Source organism: Pipistrellus kuhlii, unplaced genomic scaffold (assembly GCF_014108245.1).
Source record: "Pipistrellus kuhlii isolate mPipKuh1 unplaced genomic scaffold, mPipKuh1.p scaffold_m20_p_7, whole genome shotgun sequence".
Classification (NCBI taxonomy): domain Eukaryota; kingdom Metazoa; phylum Chordata; class Mammalia; order Chiroptera; family Vespertilionidae; genus Pipistrellus; species Pipistrellus kuhlii.
The window spans coordinates 17,420,722-17,436,460 of NW_023425573.1; the positions used below are offsets into that span (position 1 = coordinate 17,420,722).

General features: G+C 49.8%; 1 protein-coding gene and 1 pseudogene across 3 annotated transcripts; both read right to left on the reverse strand.

Annotated features, from left to right (window-relative positions):
- Positions 1-4,085: 4,085 nt before the first annotated feature.
- On the reverse strand, positions 4,086-14,920 carry LOC118709590 (aspartyl aminopeptidase). 3 transcript variants are annotated; one of them, XM_036421799.2, is made up of 15 exons: positions 14,787-14,920; positions 14,133-14,226; positions 13,955-14,043; positions 13,727-13,840; positions 13,341-13,466; positions 13,002-13,132; positions 12,628-12,703; positions 12,404-12,529; positions 11,589-11,666; positions 10,330-10,413; positions 9,378-9,538; positions 8,967-9,006; positions 8,768-8,869; positions 4,567-4,734; positions 4,086-4,226 (listed from the first exon to the last, which is right to left on the reverse strand). In XM_036421799.2, exons 1-15 carry the CDS (start codon positions 14,799-14,801, stop codon positions 4,176-4,178), a joined length of 1,455 nt encoding a protein of 484 aa, XP_036277692.1. In that variant the 5' UTR covers positions 14,802-14,920; the 3' UTR covers positions 4,086-4,175. The 3 variants fall into 3 exon arrangements, with proteins under 3 accessions (XP_036277692.1, XP_036277693.1, XP_036277694.1); XM_036421800.2 differs by lacking the exon at positions 14,787-14,920 and adding an exon at positions 14,634-14,750; XM_036421801.2 differs by lacking the exon at positions 14,787-14,920 and having other exon boundaries at positions 12,404-12,511; positions 14,133-14,398.
- On the reverse strand, positions 5,163-6,633 carry LOC118709162 (annotated as a pseudogene).
- Positions 14,921-15,739: the final 819 nt, after the last annotated feature.

The window sequence follows — 15,739 nt, forward strand, 5'->3', positions numbered from 1 at the left end:
AAGAGTAATATGCAAATTGACAGTAACCCCTATACTCACAAGCCAGCCCACCATCCAATCAGAAGTGAGTATGCAAATTAACCCAACCAAGATGGCTGCAGCCATGGAGAGAGCAGGAGACTTGAGTTTCCCTGGCAATGGAGGAAGCCAAGCTTTCCACCTGACCTGGCGTGCCTTGGCCTCCGCTCAAGGCTACAAAGTTTCAATTATAGAAGATAAATAAATTCCAGATACCAAGGCCTCTGCTTGGATCGCCGGGGGGCATGGCCAGCCTGCAAACCACCACAGGCCCCTCACCCAAGCCACTCCACACCCCAAGGGAATGGACACCTTGATCTGGGACACCCTTCAGGGCAAATCAACTGGCCCCCACCCTTGCACCAGACCTCTATCCTATCTAATAAAAGAATAATATGCAAATTGGCCATCACTCCAACACACAAGATGGCTGCTCCCATGTGATCAAAGATGACTGCTCTCATGTGGACACAAGATGGCCACCACAAGATGGCCAGCAGGGGAGGGCAGTTAGGGGCAAACAGTCTGGCAGGGGAGCAGTTTTGCATCAATCAGGGAGTGGTTAGGGGGTTATCAGGCTGGCAGAAATGGTTAGGGGCAATCAGGAAGGCAGGCAGGCAAGCAGTTGGGAGCCAGCAGTCCTGGATTGTGAGAGCGATGTCCTAACTGGATCAGGCCTAAATGGGTAGTCGGACATCCCTTGAGGGGTCCCATATTGGAGAGGGTACAGACTGGGCTGAGGGACACACGCCCTTGTGCATAAATTTTGTGCACCAGGCCTCTAGTTCATTAATTAAAAGAAATGAAATACTGATACATGCTCCAACATGGATGAACCTTGAAAACATTAAGCTAAGCAAGAAGCTAGTCACAAAAGATATACACTGAGTGGCCAGATTATTATGATCTCTGAACGCATAATAATCTGGCAACTTAGTGTATATCCTATATAATAAAAGACTAATATGCAAATTGTCCCCTCAACCAGGAGTTCGACCAGCAGACAGGCTGGCCAATCACCCATGTCTCCTCCCCCTGGCCAGGCTGGCCAGACCCCACCCATGCACGAATTCATGCACCAGGCCTCTAATACACACACACACACACACACACACACACACACACTGAGTGGCCAGATTATTATGCGTTCAGAGATCATAATAATCTGGCCACTCAGTGTATATGTATTGCATGATTTCATTTATATGAAATGTCCAGGATAGGCAGGGTGTGATGCTGAAGGGTATGGGTTTCTTTGGGGTATGATAAAATCAATTGTGGCGATGGTTGCCCAACTCCATAAATATGCTAAAAACCATTAAATGAGCAATTATATCTCAATACAGTTATTTAAAAATCACAAATATATTTAGTTTAACAAAATGAAAGCATTATAGCTTAACATAGCTTTCTCCAAACCAGTTATTTAGGAACCACCAATATGGTTTTTGGCTTATCTTTGTATCATTGCACTATGGTTGGCTTACTTTTGAAAGTTGATTCACTTTTTTTAAATTCAAGGAATGGAAAAATCATTATTTCTTTAACTATTATAGATAACAGTAATTATAAAAAATAAAGAAGAAAATTTAAAAGTGAGAGAGAAAGCCCCAGCACCCTACTGTGGGAGAAGGGGCTTTGGCAGGGGGAGCTGGGCTTTGAGGCAGTGATCCCTTTTACCTGTTAGGTAAAAGGAAGGACCTGGACAGTTAAAAGACTGTATGTACATGCAGGTATGTGTGTGGGGTAGTGTGTGCATATGTATGTATATATGTTTGTGTGTATATATAAATTTGTGGTATATATGAATTCCGGTATATCTGAATATGTGTGTGTGAGCATGTACATGTGTGTGTGCACGCATAAATGTGTTGGTATATACATGCAAGCTTAGAAATGTCACCTGCTATGTGCTGTGGAGGAGTCCAGAACGTGCAGATTCATGGTTCTTTCTGCATCTGGCTCTCCTTTTTTTCTTTTTGGTTGCATTTGGCTCTCCTTTGTCAAATGGCTTCCTTATTGGTTAAATTTTGTTTTAATATTTCAGTCTTTCTTGAGCTGTGCACTAAGCAAAAGGGTTACTCTAGTTTCTGGAAGCTGAGTTCAGTGGAGAGCAGCGCCCTCTGGGGGAAGCAGAGAGATGAGCCATGGGAAGGGGATTTTCTTGGCGAGCCCAATTGAAACTCTCATCTAGTCTCCACCTGGGGCCAGTCCGGGAGCTCCTGGGTTTATTAGGCAAGAAGGGGGGCATTTCTTTACTTCTAACAATCCAATCACTTTAGAAGCAACTCCTCTTTCAATTTAGAATGCTTCCCTTTTGTGTTTGGAAGCCTTTATGCTTTTTTCTTTTTCCCTTAAAAAGAGTATTTTTACCTTATGATTGTGAAAAGCAGTGCAGATAAACAAGTGGATAAAATATAAAGGTTCAGCTCAACGGATTATTCGTGTGAACAACCATGTGATACTCTGCAGACAACAGAGCGCTGCCAGTACCCCAAACAGCTCCTTGTCCCTTCCAGATTACATCCCTCCCTCTCCTTCCTCCCAAAGTTAATCACTCTCTACATTGTGGGCATAACGTCATTCTTTATCTTTGTTGTAAAACATAAGTACACATCTGTAAAGACCAGTGTTTAAAAATGTAATTATACCGTGTGCTAGCTTCCTAGGGCTGCCACAACAAACTACCACAGACTTGATGGCTTAAAACAACAGAAACGTATTGTCTCAGTTCTGGGGTCCAGAAGTCTGAAATCAAGGTGTTGGCAGAGCCATGCTTCTGACAAAGGTTCTCTGGAGGGTCCTTCTTTGCCTCTTCGTTTCTGGGAATCCTGGCATTCCTTGGCCTGTGGCAACATCACTCCAATTGCTGTCTCCATCTTCACATGGCCTTCTTCCCTGTGTCTCTAAATCTCCCTTTCCTTTCACTTATAAAGACAATAATCATTGGATTTAGGCCCACCCTAAATCATCTCAAGATACTTAATTACATCTGAAAGACTATTTCCAACTTAGGACATTCTAAAGTTCTAGGTAGATATGAGACACTATTTGGGAGACACTATTCCATTCACTCAGTAGAATATGTATTATTTTGTGTTTGACTTCTTTTGTTCAATAATACATTATAAAGATTCACCCATATTGCTGAATGTAGTTATGTCCTATTCATCTTCATTGCTGTACAGTTTTCTATTTGTAATAACATTACATTACAGTTCAGAGTAGGATGTACTTTGAAGCTAACAAATCTTTAGGTTCAAGGGTCCTCATCTTCAGACTTCTTCCAAGACTCTGGTAGAAGCCCTAGCAATGTGGTCACATGGTCAAATATTTTTTGCATGATTTGCAAAAGTAATTTGTTATATCCTCTCATTTTAGTAGTACTTTTTTTCTCATCTAATTGCCCTGGATAGAAACTCCAGTATAATGTTAACTAAAAGTGGCAAGAGCAGCCAGCCCTAGCCGCTTTGGCTCAGTAGAGCAAGCTTTGGTCTGCAGACTGAAAGGTCCTGGGTTCGATTCCGGTCTAGGGCACATGCCCGGGTTGCGGGCTTGATCCCCTATAGGGACTGTGCAGGAGGCAGTGGATTAATGATTTTCTGTCATCATTGATGTTTCTCTCTCTCTCTCTCTCTGAAATCAATAAAAAATATGTATTTTTAAAAATAGAAAAAATAAAAGTGGTGAGAGCAGACATCCTTGTCTCATTTCTGACCTCAGGGGGAATGCTTTCAGTATTTTCCCCTTTTTTAAGTGGGGGGGCTGGCTAATGCTCAACGCTGAGACTTAAGGGCTAAGCTGGGCTGCAGGACTATTCTGGGAATGGAAGTCGGTAAGAGCACTGAGGGAGGACTGAAGATGGGAGAAATGACCTTTCCATTGTGGGCCCACCCATCTTTCACACACTTCAGGCATGAGGTTCAGGAAAAAAAGAGATTGGAAATCAGCTCCCAGGAGTTATGGTCTCTTCTACCTGCACCCCAACCTCCCCTGTTCTGGTCCCAGAGGTTTAAGCCAGGCCAAACTCCACCCCTCCAATCACCAAATAAACACAACAGCATGAGTTTAAGTGAAAAATCCACTTTAATATTCTAGCTTCAACTCAGTTGAGAACTTTCCTTCTTCAAGTACAAGAGAAATCTTTCCAAGAGGCCTCAATCCACTAAGAGGTTACTCCTCAGAGAAGGGTACAGCTCAAAAAAGCCCTAAAATGAGAGGCAACATGGGATTTGCAATCAGTAGAAACCATATCGGGGTTCCCCACCACTCACCTCCCACCAACGTGGGCCCCAGCAAGAGAAGCATAATTGCTTCGCCCACTTACAAGTGATCCCTTCTCTGTCCCCTCATTATCCCCTGAGGGTTGATCAAGGCCCAAGTCTTGATAATAATAGGGACCCTATTTTTTCTACGTGGTAGTACCAAGACAACCACCACAATCACCTAGGCCAGCCACATAGTGATGATGATGTTGCCCCAGCAACCAATCCAAGCACTAGAGGGGGAAGGAGCCCAGCCCGATGGTGGGGTGGGAGTGGGAGTCACCTTAAAGAGGGTGATGGTCTGGAGCACTCCTGTGGTGCACGCTGTCTCCCGGATGGAGTGCATGGCCAGTTGAGGGCTGCCCAAATCCAGTACGCGCAGCCCCAGCCGAGAAGCCAAGATAGGTCCAATGGTGGTCCCACAGGGAGAGTCATTCCTGACCATGAGATCCTGGGGAGAGGTGAAGAGGTTTTTGAGTAACATGTAGTCTGTACTCATTAAGGCCAATGAGGAAGTCACCTTACAACGTCAGGGCTGAAAGGGGCCTGGCAGATGGTTTACTTCTACCCCCCAGAGAGTGGACGTGACCAGCTAAAATCACAAAACGAACGTTAGATAGCAGTCAGGGGAATTAAAGGAAAAAAGTATCCTTTATGCCATTCTCTCGCTTAACACATACTCACCCCCATATAACACATAAAGAAAAACCACTCCATAGTTTTGCTATTGACATTTTTAAACTATTTTCTTTATATTCTGGTAAAAAACTATGTAAGAAAATCATGTTAGATAACAAGACATTAGTATAAGGGAAAAACAGAATTATAAAACCAAATTAAGTAATAACAACTCTTATTTTTTAAGAATTACAGTATTAAAAAAATTTTTTAACAGTATTAACTCATGATTTTCAAAATGTATATATTATGAAGTTTGACACTTCTAGCTATGCCCTCTCAATAACAATGAACACTCTTGATGCCAGACCATGATCTCTGATATCATTATCTATTAAAAGCTACCAAGTCTGGGAAGAGAAATGAACAAGATGAGCCTGTAGATTCTTGTAGTGTCAAAAAAGCAAAATAACTTTAACCATGTCAAAATACACAGGCATTACACTGGAAGGATATCTGGTAGTGTGATTCCTTCAACTTTGTTCTTTCTCAAGACTGCTGTGGCTCTTCAGGGTCTTTCATGATTCAAATTCTGTGAAATATGCCATTGGTAACTCCAGGAAAAATAAATCTTATTATGAATTTGAAGACAGACAGTACAAACTGCAGTTGGGTGGAGCCGACCTGCAACAATCTTTTTTGTTCCCTTTGAAAACGGCACATTGACAAGGCAATTAAATCTCAAAATAAAAATACCCATCTCCATCAGGTTCCATGGCGAGTATACAGTACAACACACTCTATTCCACAGGTGAATTTTCTTTTGTCTCTACGGGGTGATGATCAATTCTTTCTGGAAATCGTAGCTTCTCACAAACTCCTCCCTGATCAGTAAATACTGTGACATTTCACTAGGTTCCATGAAGAGGAAAGGTGAAACATGCACTAAATTAGCAATTTTGCTCTCTTGCAACAGATGTACTTGTAACATGTTTTGTTAGCCTTGTGGTGGTCTCCTGTCATTCATTCTGATAAGCACTGCATCAATTATCAAGAAAAGTTATAATGGGAAAAAAATAGCTGGAAGGCATTACTCTAATTTTCATACTTAGGTTTGAAATTCCATGATCATGAAGCTCATTCTCAAACAGAACTTCTTCAAACCAATCTGTTTTCTGGCTTTCCATTTCTCTGTATCTATAAGATCTGCTGTAGGTACAACCTTTAACTTGAGACACTCTCCGCCAGAAATGTTCCTTATAATCTGTTGTATGGTTTAATAACCTCTGTGGAGTGTTCTCCCTCCGTCCTGCTTCGCCGCCACTCTTCCACACAGGCTACTTCAGGCATTTGTGCACTGAACTCAATCCCAAAGCCATGCTGGATTCTTAAAACACTGACTCCAAACATCGTTCTGGGGAGAGGAGGCATATGCAATGTGAGCTAGCTTCTCCACGGTCACCGACTTCATGATGTGGGTCGTGGTTGCCACCAGCTTCCAGGGCCTGGAGAAATCCTCCTAGTGGCTGTTCTGGAAAGTGGGGATCGTCAGGGCTGAGATGGGGCCCACATAGACCTCAGGGAACAGGCTGGAGTGGCGGCAGTGGACAACGGTTCCTCTGCCTCAACCTTCAAATCATTACTGCTTATTGACAATGCACTTGGTCACTCAACAGCTCTCACGGAGACAGACAGAGATTCATGTTTTCACGCCTACTCACACAACATCCATTCTGGAGCCCACGGATCAAGGAATAATTTTAACTTTCAAGTATTATTATTATATTTAAGAAATGCATTTTACAAGGCTATAGTAGCCTTACAAAATGATTCCTTTCATGGATTTGGCAAAGCAATTGAAAACAATAGGGTTCACCATTATAGAATATTCACAATCCATGGGGAAATGGTCATAATATCAACATTAACAGTTTAGGAGAAGTTGATTCCAGCCCTCACGGATGACTTTAACGAGTTCAACTTCAGTGAAGGAAGTAACTACAGATGTGGTGGAAAGAACAAGAGAACTAGAATTAGCAGTGGAGCCTGCACATGTGACTGAATGGCTGCAATCTTGGAAGATTTTAATGCAACTCTAAGGGTGAGCAAATGAAGTGGTTTCTTGAGATGAAATTTACTATTGGTGAAGGTGCTGTGAAGATTGTTGAAATGACCACAAATGATTTATAATAAAACATAAATCTGGTTGATAAAGCAGCTGCAGGTTTGAGAGGACTGACTACATTTTTGAAAGAGGTTATACTGTGGTTAAAATGCTATCAAACAGCATTGCATGCTACCGAACAATCATTTGTGAAAGAAGTCAATTGATGCAGCAAACTTCACTGTTGTTTTATTTTAAGAAATTGCCAGTCACCACAATCTTCACCATCCACCACCTGATTAGTCAACAGTCATCAACATTGAGGTAAGACCCTCCCCCAGAAAAAAAGATTACAACTTGCTGAAGGTCCAGATGATAATTAACGTTTTTTAGCAATAAAGTATTTTTTTAATTTACAGATTTTTTTTTTTTTTTTTTAGTGAGGAGGGGAGAGAGGAATGGAGGGGGAGAGAGAAACATCACTTTGTTGTTCCACTTATTTATGCATTCATTGGTTGATTCTTATATGTGCCCTTATCAGAGATCAATCCCACAACCTTGGTGTATAGGGACAATGCTTTAACCAACTGAACTACCCAGTTATGGCCAGCAAAAAAGTATTTTTTAAATGTATTTTTTATTGATTTCAGAGAGGGAATGAGAGAGAAAGAAAGAGCAAGCCACACCACGCCACCAGGCAATAAAGTATTTTTAAATTAAGGTGTATACATTATTATTATTTCAAATATATTTTTATTGATTTCAGAGAGGAATGAAGAGAGACATAGAAACATCAATGATGAGAAAGAATAATTTATCGGCTGCCTCCTGCATGTCCCCTACTGGGAACGGAGCCTGGAACCCGGGCACGTGCCTTGACTGTAATCTCCTGCTTCATAGGTCGGCGCTCAACCATTGAGCCACACCAGCCAGGCTATACATTCTTTTTAGACATAATGCTATAGTACACTTACTGGACTACAATACAGTATAAACGTAACTTTTATATGCCCTGGGAAACCAAAAACTTCATGTGAATAGCTTATGTCTAGAACCGAATCCACAGAATCTCCGAGGTGTGCCTGTGTCTACACCTATACCTATGACTAGATGGACCATTGCCAAAGCAAGAGTGAAATTGAATAGTTAAGAGTTCCAAGGTTTGGCTCAGTGGATAAAGCATCGGCCTGTGGACTGCAGGGTCCCGGGTTCAATTCCAGCCAAGGGCATGTACCTTGGTTGCGGGCACATCCCCAGTGGGAAGTGTGCAGGAGGCAGCTGATCGATGTTTCTGACTCTCTATCTCTCCCCCTTCCTCTGTGAAAAATCAATAAAATATATTTAAAAAAAAAAAAAAAAAGTTCCAAGCTCCCCATTCCTGAAATTCCCCTATGGAAGCCCCAGGGTGTGTAAGAGAGACACAGGGGAGGTGGGAGTGATGGATGGGAAAAGGGCAGGACTAACTCACCATGTGCCATAAGCACACTGTACCTTTAATCCTCAAAGAAATCCAGCATCGTCATCAGGCCCATTTTACAGATGTAGAAACTGAGACTCCGAGAAATTAGACTAGTCCAAGGTCACAGGGCTAGTACCACGGCAGAATCAGCACGGATCCCAGCTCTGCCTATATCCAAAATCCCTGTCCTCCTCACTCTACTGGGACCCTCTCCACTAAAGGTTGTCTACCATGCTCCCCACTCATCGAGGGCCCATCTGCTTGTGCCCCTCCGCTCCCTTCCGAGGCAGTGCCCGCTCTCACCTGCAGGGGCACCCCGACATTGTTGGCCACCCGGCGGATCAGGGCCTCTGAAACTGCATTGGAAGCATAGCGCTGCTTGTTGTTCACCTTGATCACAGGGCCCTGGGGAGAGGGAAACCGGGATTCAACAGTGAGGCAGCCGGGAGGCCCAGAACCAGCCCAACTGACAAGTTCTGAAGAAGAACCAGGGGCACCTCACCTTGTGGAATAAGGGCCGGTGGTTCTCCTCATGCTTGTCCCTGTAAGAGGCGGTTTAAGGGCAAGAGATGGCAACCAGGGGCCGGGCCTGTCAACACCCACCTCCTCCACAGCAGACATCACTAATGGATCACAGCATGCTTTCCCACCAGCCCGGCAGCTAGTCATGCCAAGCAGTGCTCTAGGCAGCCTCTAGCACTCTAGGTTCTATTATAGGTTCACAGATGGAGCTCAGGCATTACGTGACATTGACCAAGCTCAGCCTGGGGGCAGTCAGAGGAAGTTCCCGCTGAACCTCCCAGTGGAATGAGTCAGTGGAATGAGTAAGGGGGAGGGAGAAGAAGCCAGGGCTCAGGGTTACGCCTGGTGGTCCAGCTGTGTGAGGACTGCATGCCGGGCACGGTACACTCACAGGTAGTTGGGGTGCACGGCATGGGCCATGTCTGCGCTGATCATGTAGGACTTGGGTATGGCTTCCTCGAAGGCCGTCAGGTGCTGGGGCGAGGCCGAGATCCGCCGCAGCACCAGCTCCGTCAGCAGCGACTGTGCCCCTTGGGCACTTTCAGACCCCACCTGCCGACAGCAGAGACCTGGCTCTGGGACCTGGGCGGAGGGGGCTGCGCTGGAGGCCAGGGAGAGGGGCCTACAGCGCACACCGGCCCAGGACCCCACTGAGGCATTGGGTGAGGAACGTGGGATGTTATCAGCAACTTCCCCAACCCTAGTGTCACCAGAAACCCGACGGTGGGCTGGGGCCAAACTGCCTCAGGCATCTCCTATGTGTCCATGGCATCTCCTATAACGGAACATCCAAGCTAAGCGCGTGGCGTGCCAAGGTGAGGTGACATTTCTGCTTTCCCCTGAAGCCACCCATGGCCGCGCTCAGTTCTGTGGAACGCAGGCCGTGAGGAATGCGGTCTTCGGGTCATGCCCTTTAAAAGGATGGGCAGGCACTCCCCTTGTGCCCTTTTCTCCCTTCCTACTAACGCAGCATAGACGTGAGGGCATGAGCTGGAACATCCACCCTGGGTCCGGAACCGGAAGTCCCGTGTGCAGGATGGCGGAGGCCTGCCCCGAGCTGCTAACTCTGACCCGTGCGTTTACATGAGAGAGAACCACCCAGCTGTTCAAGTCCTGTTGCGGCGTTTAAGCAGCAGCAGGCACGAGGGCCCACCCTGCGCTGTCCTGGGGCTTTGAGGACAAAAGGGCACAGAGCGATTGGGAGGTATGGTCACGCCAGAGGCAGATAAAGGCTGAGCCGGAGGGGACCAAGTGTGAAGGAGCACAGGCAGCGTCTCCCCTGCCGGCTCAGTGGGCGCCCGGCCTGCCTCCTTCCTCAACCTCCGGCTCAGCCCTCCGCTTACCTCTTCGTTGTCATAGAGGGCAATCATGCGCACGTGGGGATCGGCAGCCAGGGAGGCAGGGGCCTCGCAGGAATCGATCAGGGCCTGGTTTGGGGAAAAGAGGGGGGGGGGGGTGTCAAAAGCATCATCCTCACCCCTCCTGCTTCTGTAACTCAGCCCACCAACACCTCGGAGGTGCCTAATCCCCAACTGCCTGAGGGCCCTGCCTGGGAGAGGGGTGGGGGTGGGGGACCCTGAGATGGGAGAAGTCACCCTATGAGGTTCTTCTCCCACACCGTCCCATGCAAAAGACAGGCAGATGATGCTGAAACCGGTCTGGCTCAGCGGACACAGCGTCGGCCTGTGGACTGAAGGGTCCCAGGTTCGATTCCAGTCAAGGGCACGTACGTTGGTTGTGGGCACATCCCCAGTAGGGGGCATGCAGGAGGCAGCTGATTGGTTTCTCTCTCTCATTGATGTTTCTAGATCTCTATTCCTCTCCCTTCCTCTCTGTAAAAAGTCAATAAAATATATTTTTTTAAAAATAAAAAAGACAGGCAGATGTGTAGGATAGAGGGAAAGGGCTGAGAATCTCATAAAGTCAAAGGAACCACACAGATCATGCAAACTAATTGGCCTCAGCAAAAAGACTGAGGTCCAAGGGAGTGACTGGTCCCATCAGGGTGACATGACTGGCCGGCTGGTGGCAGAAGTGACTAGTGTCCCAGGTCTAGCTCCGGCCTCCATTACAGCCCTGAGTCTGTCTCTAAGAACAGGACGGGAGGGAAGAAGAGGTGTAAAAAGGGCAGAGCAGGGGGGCAAGGGTAAGAGGAGAAACGGTGGGAATGCCAGGGTGGCCGGGAGGAAGAGATCCCCAGGCAAAGAGAGAAGGCTGGGTGGGCTTGAGCCTGGGGTAGGAGGGCGGAGAGGAGCAGAGAGAGGTGGGTGATACTGCTTGGCGGGCTAAGGCCTTTCCCTGGAAGCAGAGTTAACTTAAAAAAGAGGCAGCAGGAGCAGGGCTAGGACAAGACACCATGGTGCCCCAAACCGCCTCTCCGCCTTCCCCACTGCAGCCCCAGCCCCCAGATCAGTGCAAGGATGGAGCCAAGAGTCTGCAGCATTTAGACCCCTCCCCGCCATGGCCCACCAGCACAGCAGACCAGGAGTGGTGAGGGTGGGGGGACTACAGTTATCTCACAACTGTTTGGGTTCACACCGCCCCCCACCCTATTATTCCATCTCTCCTGGGGCTGTGTGCCCCGTGGGGGTGCCCAGCTCACCTGCAGAGCACAGAAGCAGCTGTGCAGATTGTCCAGGCGAGGGGCAAAGATGAACTCCTCATAAGCACCACCCAGCACCTAGGACGACAGGACAGTCAACCTGACCTTTAAACCCTCCTCCCAACTCACCTGCTTCTCCCTGCTCTCAAGGGCCTGAGCCTGAGCTACCTCTTCGGTTCCTTGCGCAACCTACCCCTGACCTCTGGCTTAGGGCTGTGACACTGCTGTGCAGGGCTGAGTGCAGAATGGGGCTGGGCTGGAGCAGAGGGAGGGGAGGTGGCAGGCCTGTAGTTCCTGACAAGTTCCTATGGGACAGGAAAAGGGAGAATCTTGAACGGTCACAAGAAAAGCTAAGGAAATAAAGAAAGGAAGAGAGACCAGCCCACACACAGAAAGTTAGTGCACGTTCAAACAGGATCGAACATCCAAAGCCTTAGCAATGTCCTATGGTCGGCAGCTGGGAGGGATGTGAAGGAAGACTCCGGAAAAGGGGTGGGAACATCGAGGCCTCTTGCCCTTGGAGGTTCAGAGCCAGTGTGGGTACAGAGGGCAGGGCCACCTGTGGTGGAAACTCCTAGGGAATCTTGGGAAAACAGATCACCCCACACCAGAAAGCCCGGAAGCAGGCCTAGTGTGGGGAAACTACCTTTTCTTTTTTTTTTGACACAGAGGTAGGTGGTGTCTTCTGGGAAGAACAGAAGTGAGATGAACTGGGGGACTGGCAGAGTGGGTGAGGGCTTCGGGGGCACAGGGGGACAGGCTGGGGTCCCTGAGGTCCCCCCCCCCCAGCCATGAGACCTGCAGCCGTTCCTCACCGCAGGCTGCGTGTCTGCAAGGCAGAGCTCCATCTCCAAGATGTCCTCAGGGCTCAGCCCCAGGTGGCCACAGAGCAGGGACATGAGGACCGAGTGGTGCCGGTCATCCTGCAGGGCAGAAGGATGCTAGGAGGAGGGTCTGCTCCTCCTCCCTCTCCCATTCTCAGGGGACCGGTCCCTTCTCCACCTGCTCACCCCTCCCGGGGAACAGGGGACTGTCTTACTGCAGCACTGAGAGGCCCTGGCTCAGCAGTCCCCTTCTCCAGCTCCTCCTGGACTGCTGTGGCAAGGATGGGGACTCTGTGGGGAGACACATGAGGAGGGGCTGTGGGGAGGGCTAGAGGGCACAGCAGGGCGGGCATACCTCAGCTCAGACATCTCCTGATGGGGTGCCCTTGCCCTTTAATTTCTAGTCCTCTCCCCCACCCCCGCCCCAATGGCAGAGTAGTGAGGGCCTTGGACATCCCCTGGGTCCCAAGAGTAGAACCTGAGGGCGGCTACCATTAGGTGGTACTCTCCCAGGTCCCACTGGAGCTCCTTCCGACACCGGGTGCCACACCCACCCCTCCCGGTCACCACAGCCCTTGCCCAGTCTCACAAGTGTGTCTCCGGGTTGGGCCCGAAGCTCTCGTTGACATTTCGCTGCAGATGGATGGCCAGGTGTGGGATGCGAAGAATGGGCCGCTCCACATGCACCAGCCGCTGCTCCAGCCGGTCTGAGGTCGGGCACTGTGGCCAATGAGGCCCGGTCAGCCCAGGCTGCCTCCCACCCACAGCTGGCTAAAGCCCCCGCTTCACACAAACTAGCCACGGTGGTCCTCTGGCCTGGACCATCCCACCCCCCTTCCCCAGGGTACTCTCCACAGGGGCCCTGAAGAAAGGTGACCACCTTCAGGCAGTTGAAGCCGAGAACCTCCCAGGTTCCACCCGTCACTACCTTGACGATGACGCGTCCGGCCAAGGTCAGGTCACGGTCAAACCAGGTGCTCCAGATGCCCCCACCATAGGTCTCCACACCGACCTGATGGAAGCCCACCTGGCTGCGGCGAGATCGCCGTTTCACCTGAGGGTGAAGACGGGGAATGAGATGTCAGAGAAGGCTGCTTGGCGTGACTTGGAGAAATCTGTTTGGAGAAATCTGAGAAAGACTGTTCACAGGCTAAGAAACAGAATGAATCCTCAGGATAGGGAAGGGCCCAAAGTGTGGAAGAGGCCCCGCTCCAGGGAATAGTGCCCCAGACATGTACCTCCTGGCTCTCTTCTGCTTTGTTCTCTGTCCCTCTCCCCCACCCCCCCAATCTCAGCACAGCCCCAGTTGCTTACCCGAAGGCAGGGGCTGTCCGTGTGGGCACCAATGAGGCTGAAACCATTGCCAGGAACATACTGGCCTCCCACAGCAAAGGCGATGATGGTGGAGGAGTTCCTGGTCAGGAAGTACTGGGGGCGGGGGAGGGGCGGTTTTGAGTTGGATTAGCCAGCCTGCCAGGCATAGAGGACTTTGAGCCCCAGCCTAAGGGAACCTGCCTTTTGCCCCTGCCCCATCCCTGGTACCTTGCTCTCGGGCTTGAGATCCCAGGTCTCCGTCTCTTTGAGTTCACGGAAGCCAGCCTGGAGGAGGCGGCTGCGACACTCGGCCACGACTGTGGGGAAAGGCCTTGCTCACAGCGATGGAAGGCGGCGGGGGCGCACCAGCTCCCCCTCTCCGCCGCTGCCCTGGGCACTCACTCACCGTGGAAAGGAGAGGGACTCCGGTTCACGAACTTGATGAGTTCCCGGGCCGCAGCCTGCACCGCCTCTTTGCTGGCCCATCCGTTCATGGCCACCTAGGGGAGGGGGCGCTCAGGGGCTCCAGGGACTTCCACCCCAACCACGAAAGGGGCCGCCCCAAGGCTCAGAATGCTGCCTCCCCGAGTTCCACGGAGAGACGCAAGCCTGGGCGAACCGCAGTCTGCGGGAAGCTCCGGCGCTCCAGCCAAAGTATCACCACCCCGGCAGCGGTCCCCGCCCAGCTCGTCCCGGACGCCGCGCCCCAATCCTTGGCCCGGCCCCTGGGTCCCGCCCCACGTGCCCTCCCAGCTGCGATCCCGGTCGGGTCTCTAACTGCAAGCCCGCCGGCACCACGAGCGCGATCCCTTTCCGAAATCACAGCCCTGTTCTCCGGGGAATACCCCACCTCCCTCACACCCCCTTCTCCCGCCCCCCAGTCTCTCGCAGGCCACCCCTTTACCACCTCGGGACGGTCAGGTCACGCGGGGCTGGGCTTTCGGTTTCGCTGAGGGGTGGGCGCGGCCCCAACCCCGCGAGCAGGGGAGCTGGGGCCCGAGCCGGCCGGGTGGGTGGGTCTGAGACCGAATTTGGAGCGGGGCGGGCGGTGGCCACCTACCTGCATTGGCCCCATTCGTGGGCTAGACTTGACTCGCTGGGCCCTTACACTTGGCCAGCCCCGCGTTCTTTCCACGCCAGCCCGGCCTCGCGGTCCGCACGTCCCCGCCCGCCCTGTCCTGCGGGCGCCCTCTGCCGCACCGGAGGTGGTAGGACAGCCGCCAAACACCGTCCCCACCCCTCCTGGAGGTCAGAAAGTCAGAAAAAGCTTGCCCCCTCCAGCTCATCTGGTCTGACCGATGCGGTACAAAGTGCCTTCTCTTTCATAGGCACCCTGTGATGGCAAAAGCAACACGACTAATAGTCACGGAGTCTCACCATGAGCTTGGGCTTTATGATAAAGCTTAAGGTGTCATCTCACTTAATCTTCACAACTGCCCTATCGACTTTGTACTTTTACTGTCATCATTTATACATGAACAGAGACCAGTAACCTGTCCAAGGTAGTCAATGGCAGAGGTGGAGTTTGGACTCATTAATTAATTACAGGGCCCTGGAACAACCCACTCTCAGGTCGTTTTTGGGCCTTGCTTTTTCTTGGTAAGTGTTATGTTACTTGGGAGGCCCCTGAGGGACAGAGAAGTTAATGACTTGCTCAAGATCACACAGCTGTTTGGAGCATCTGGGATTCGACTCTAATATATGTACTCTTCCCACAGCTTAAGACAGGAATAAAAATAAAAATAAAAACCTAGGTCCATATGTTCTTGGAGATATTTCTCATATTCCTGTATAAAGAGTGGTGAGTAGCAATTTAGTAAAACCATTCACCTGCCTAACCATAGGCTCTGATCAGGACTCTTGAGGCCTCTAAGTCCTGCAACCAGGGGTGTTGTGAGCATCCCAGTTTTGACAGTTGGATGGAGAAATCTTCATGTGTGCACTGGGGTGGGAAAGATCCTGCAGTTCTAACTTCGAAGGAGTAGATATTGCAGGGGAATGTTCAGGAATATA

What these genes read in the sequence shown, in the direction of transcription:
- LOC118709590 (XM_036421799.2), bottom strand. An exon ending in TTGCAGACACGCAGCCTGCG is followed by an intron (nt 11,667 to 12,403) that starts GTGAGGAACGGC and finishes CTGTCGTCCTAG; the next exon opens with GTGCTGGGTGGTGCTTATGA. An exon ending in CCCTCTATGACAACGAAGAG is followed by an intron (nt 9,539 to 10,329) that starts GTAAGCGGAGGG and finishes TGCTGTCGGCAG; the next exon opens with GTGGGGTCTGAAAGTGCCCA.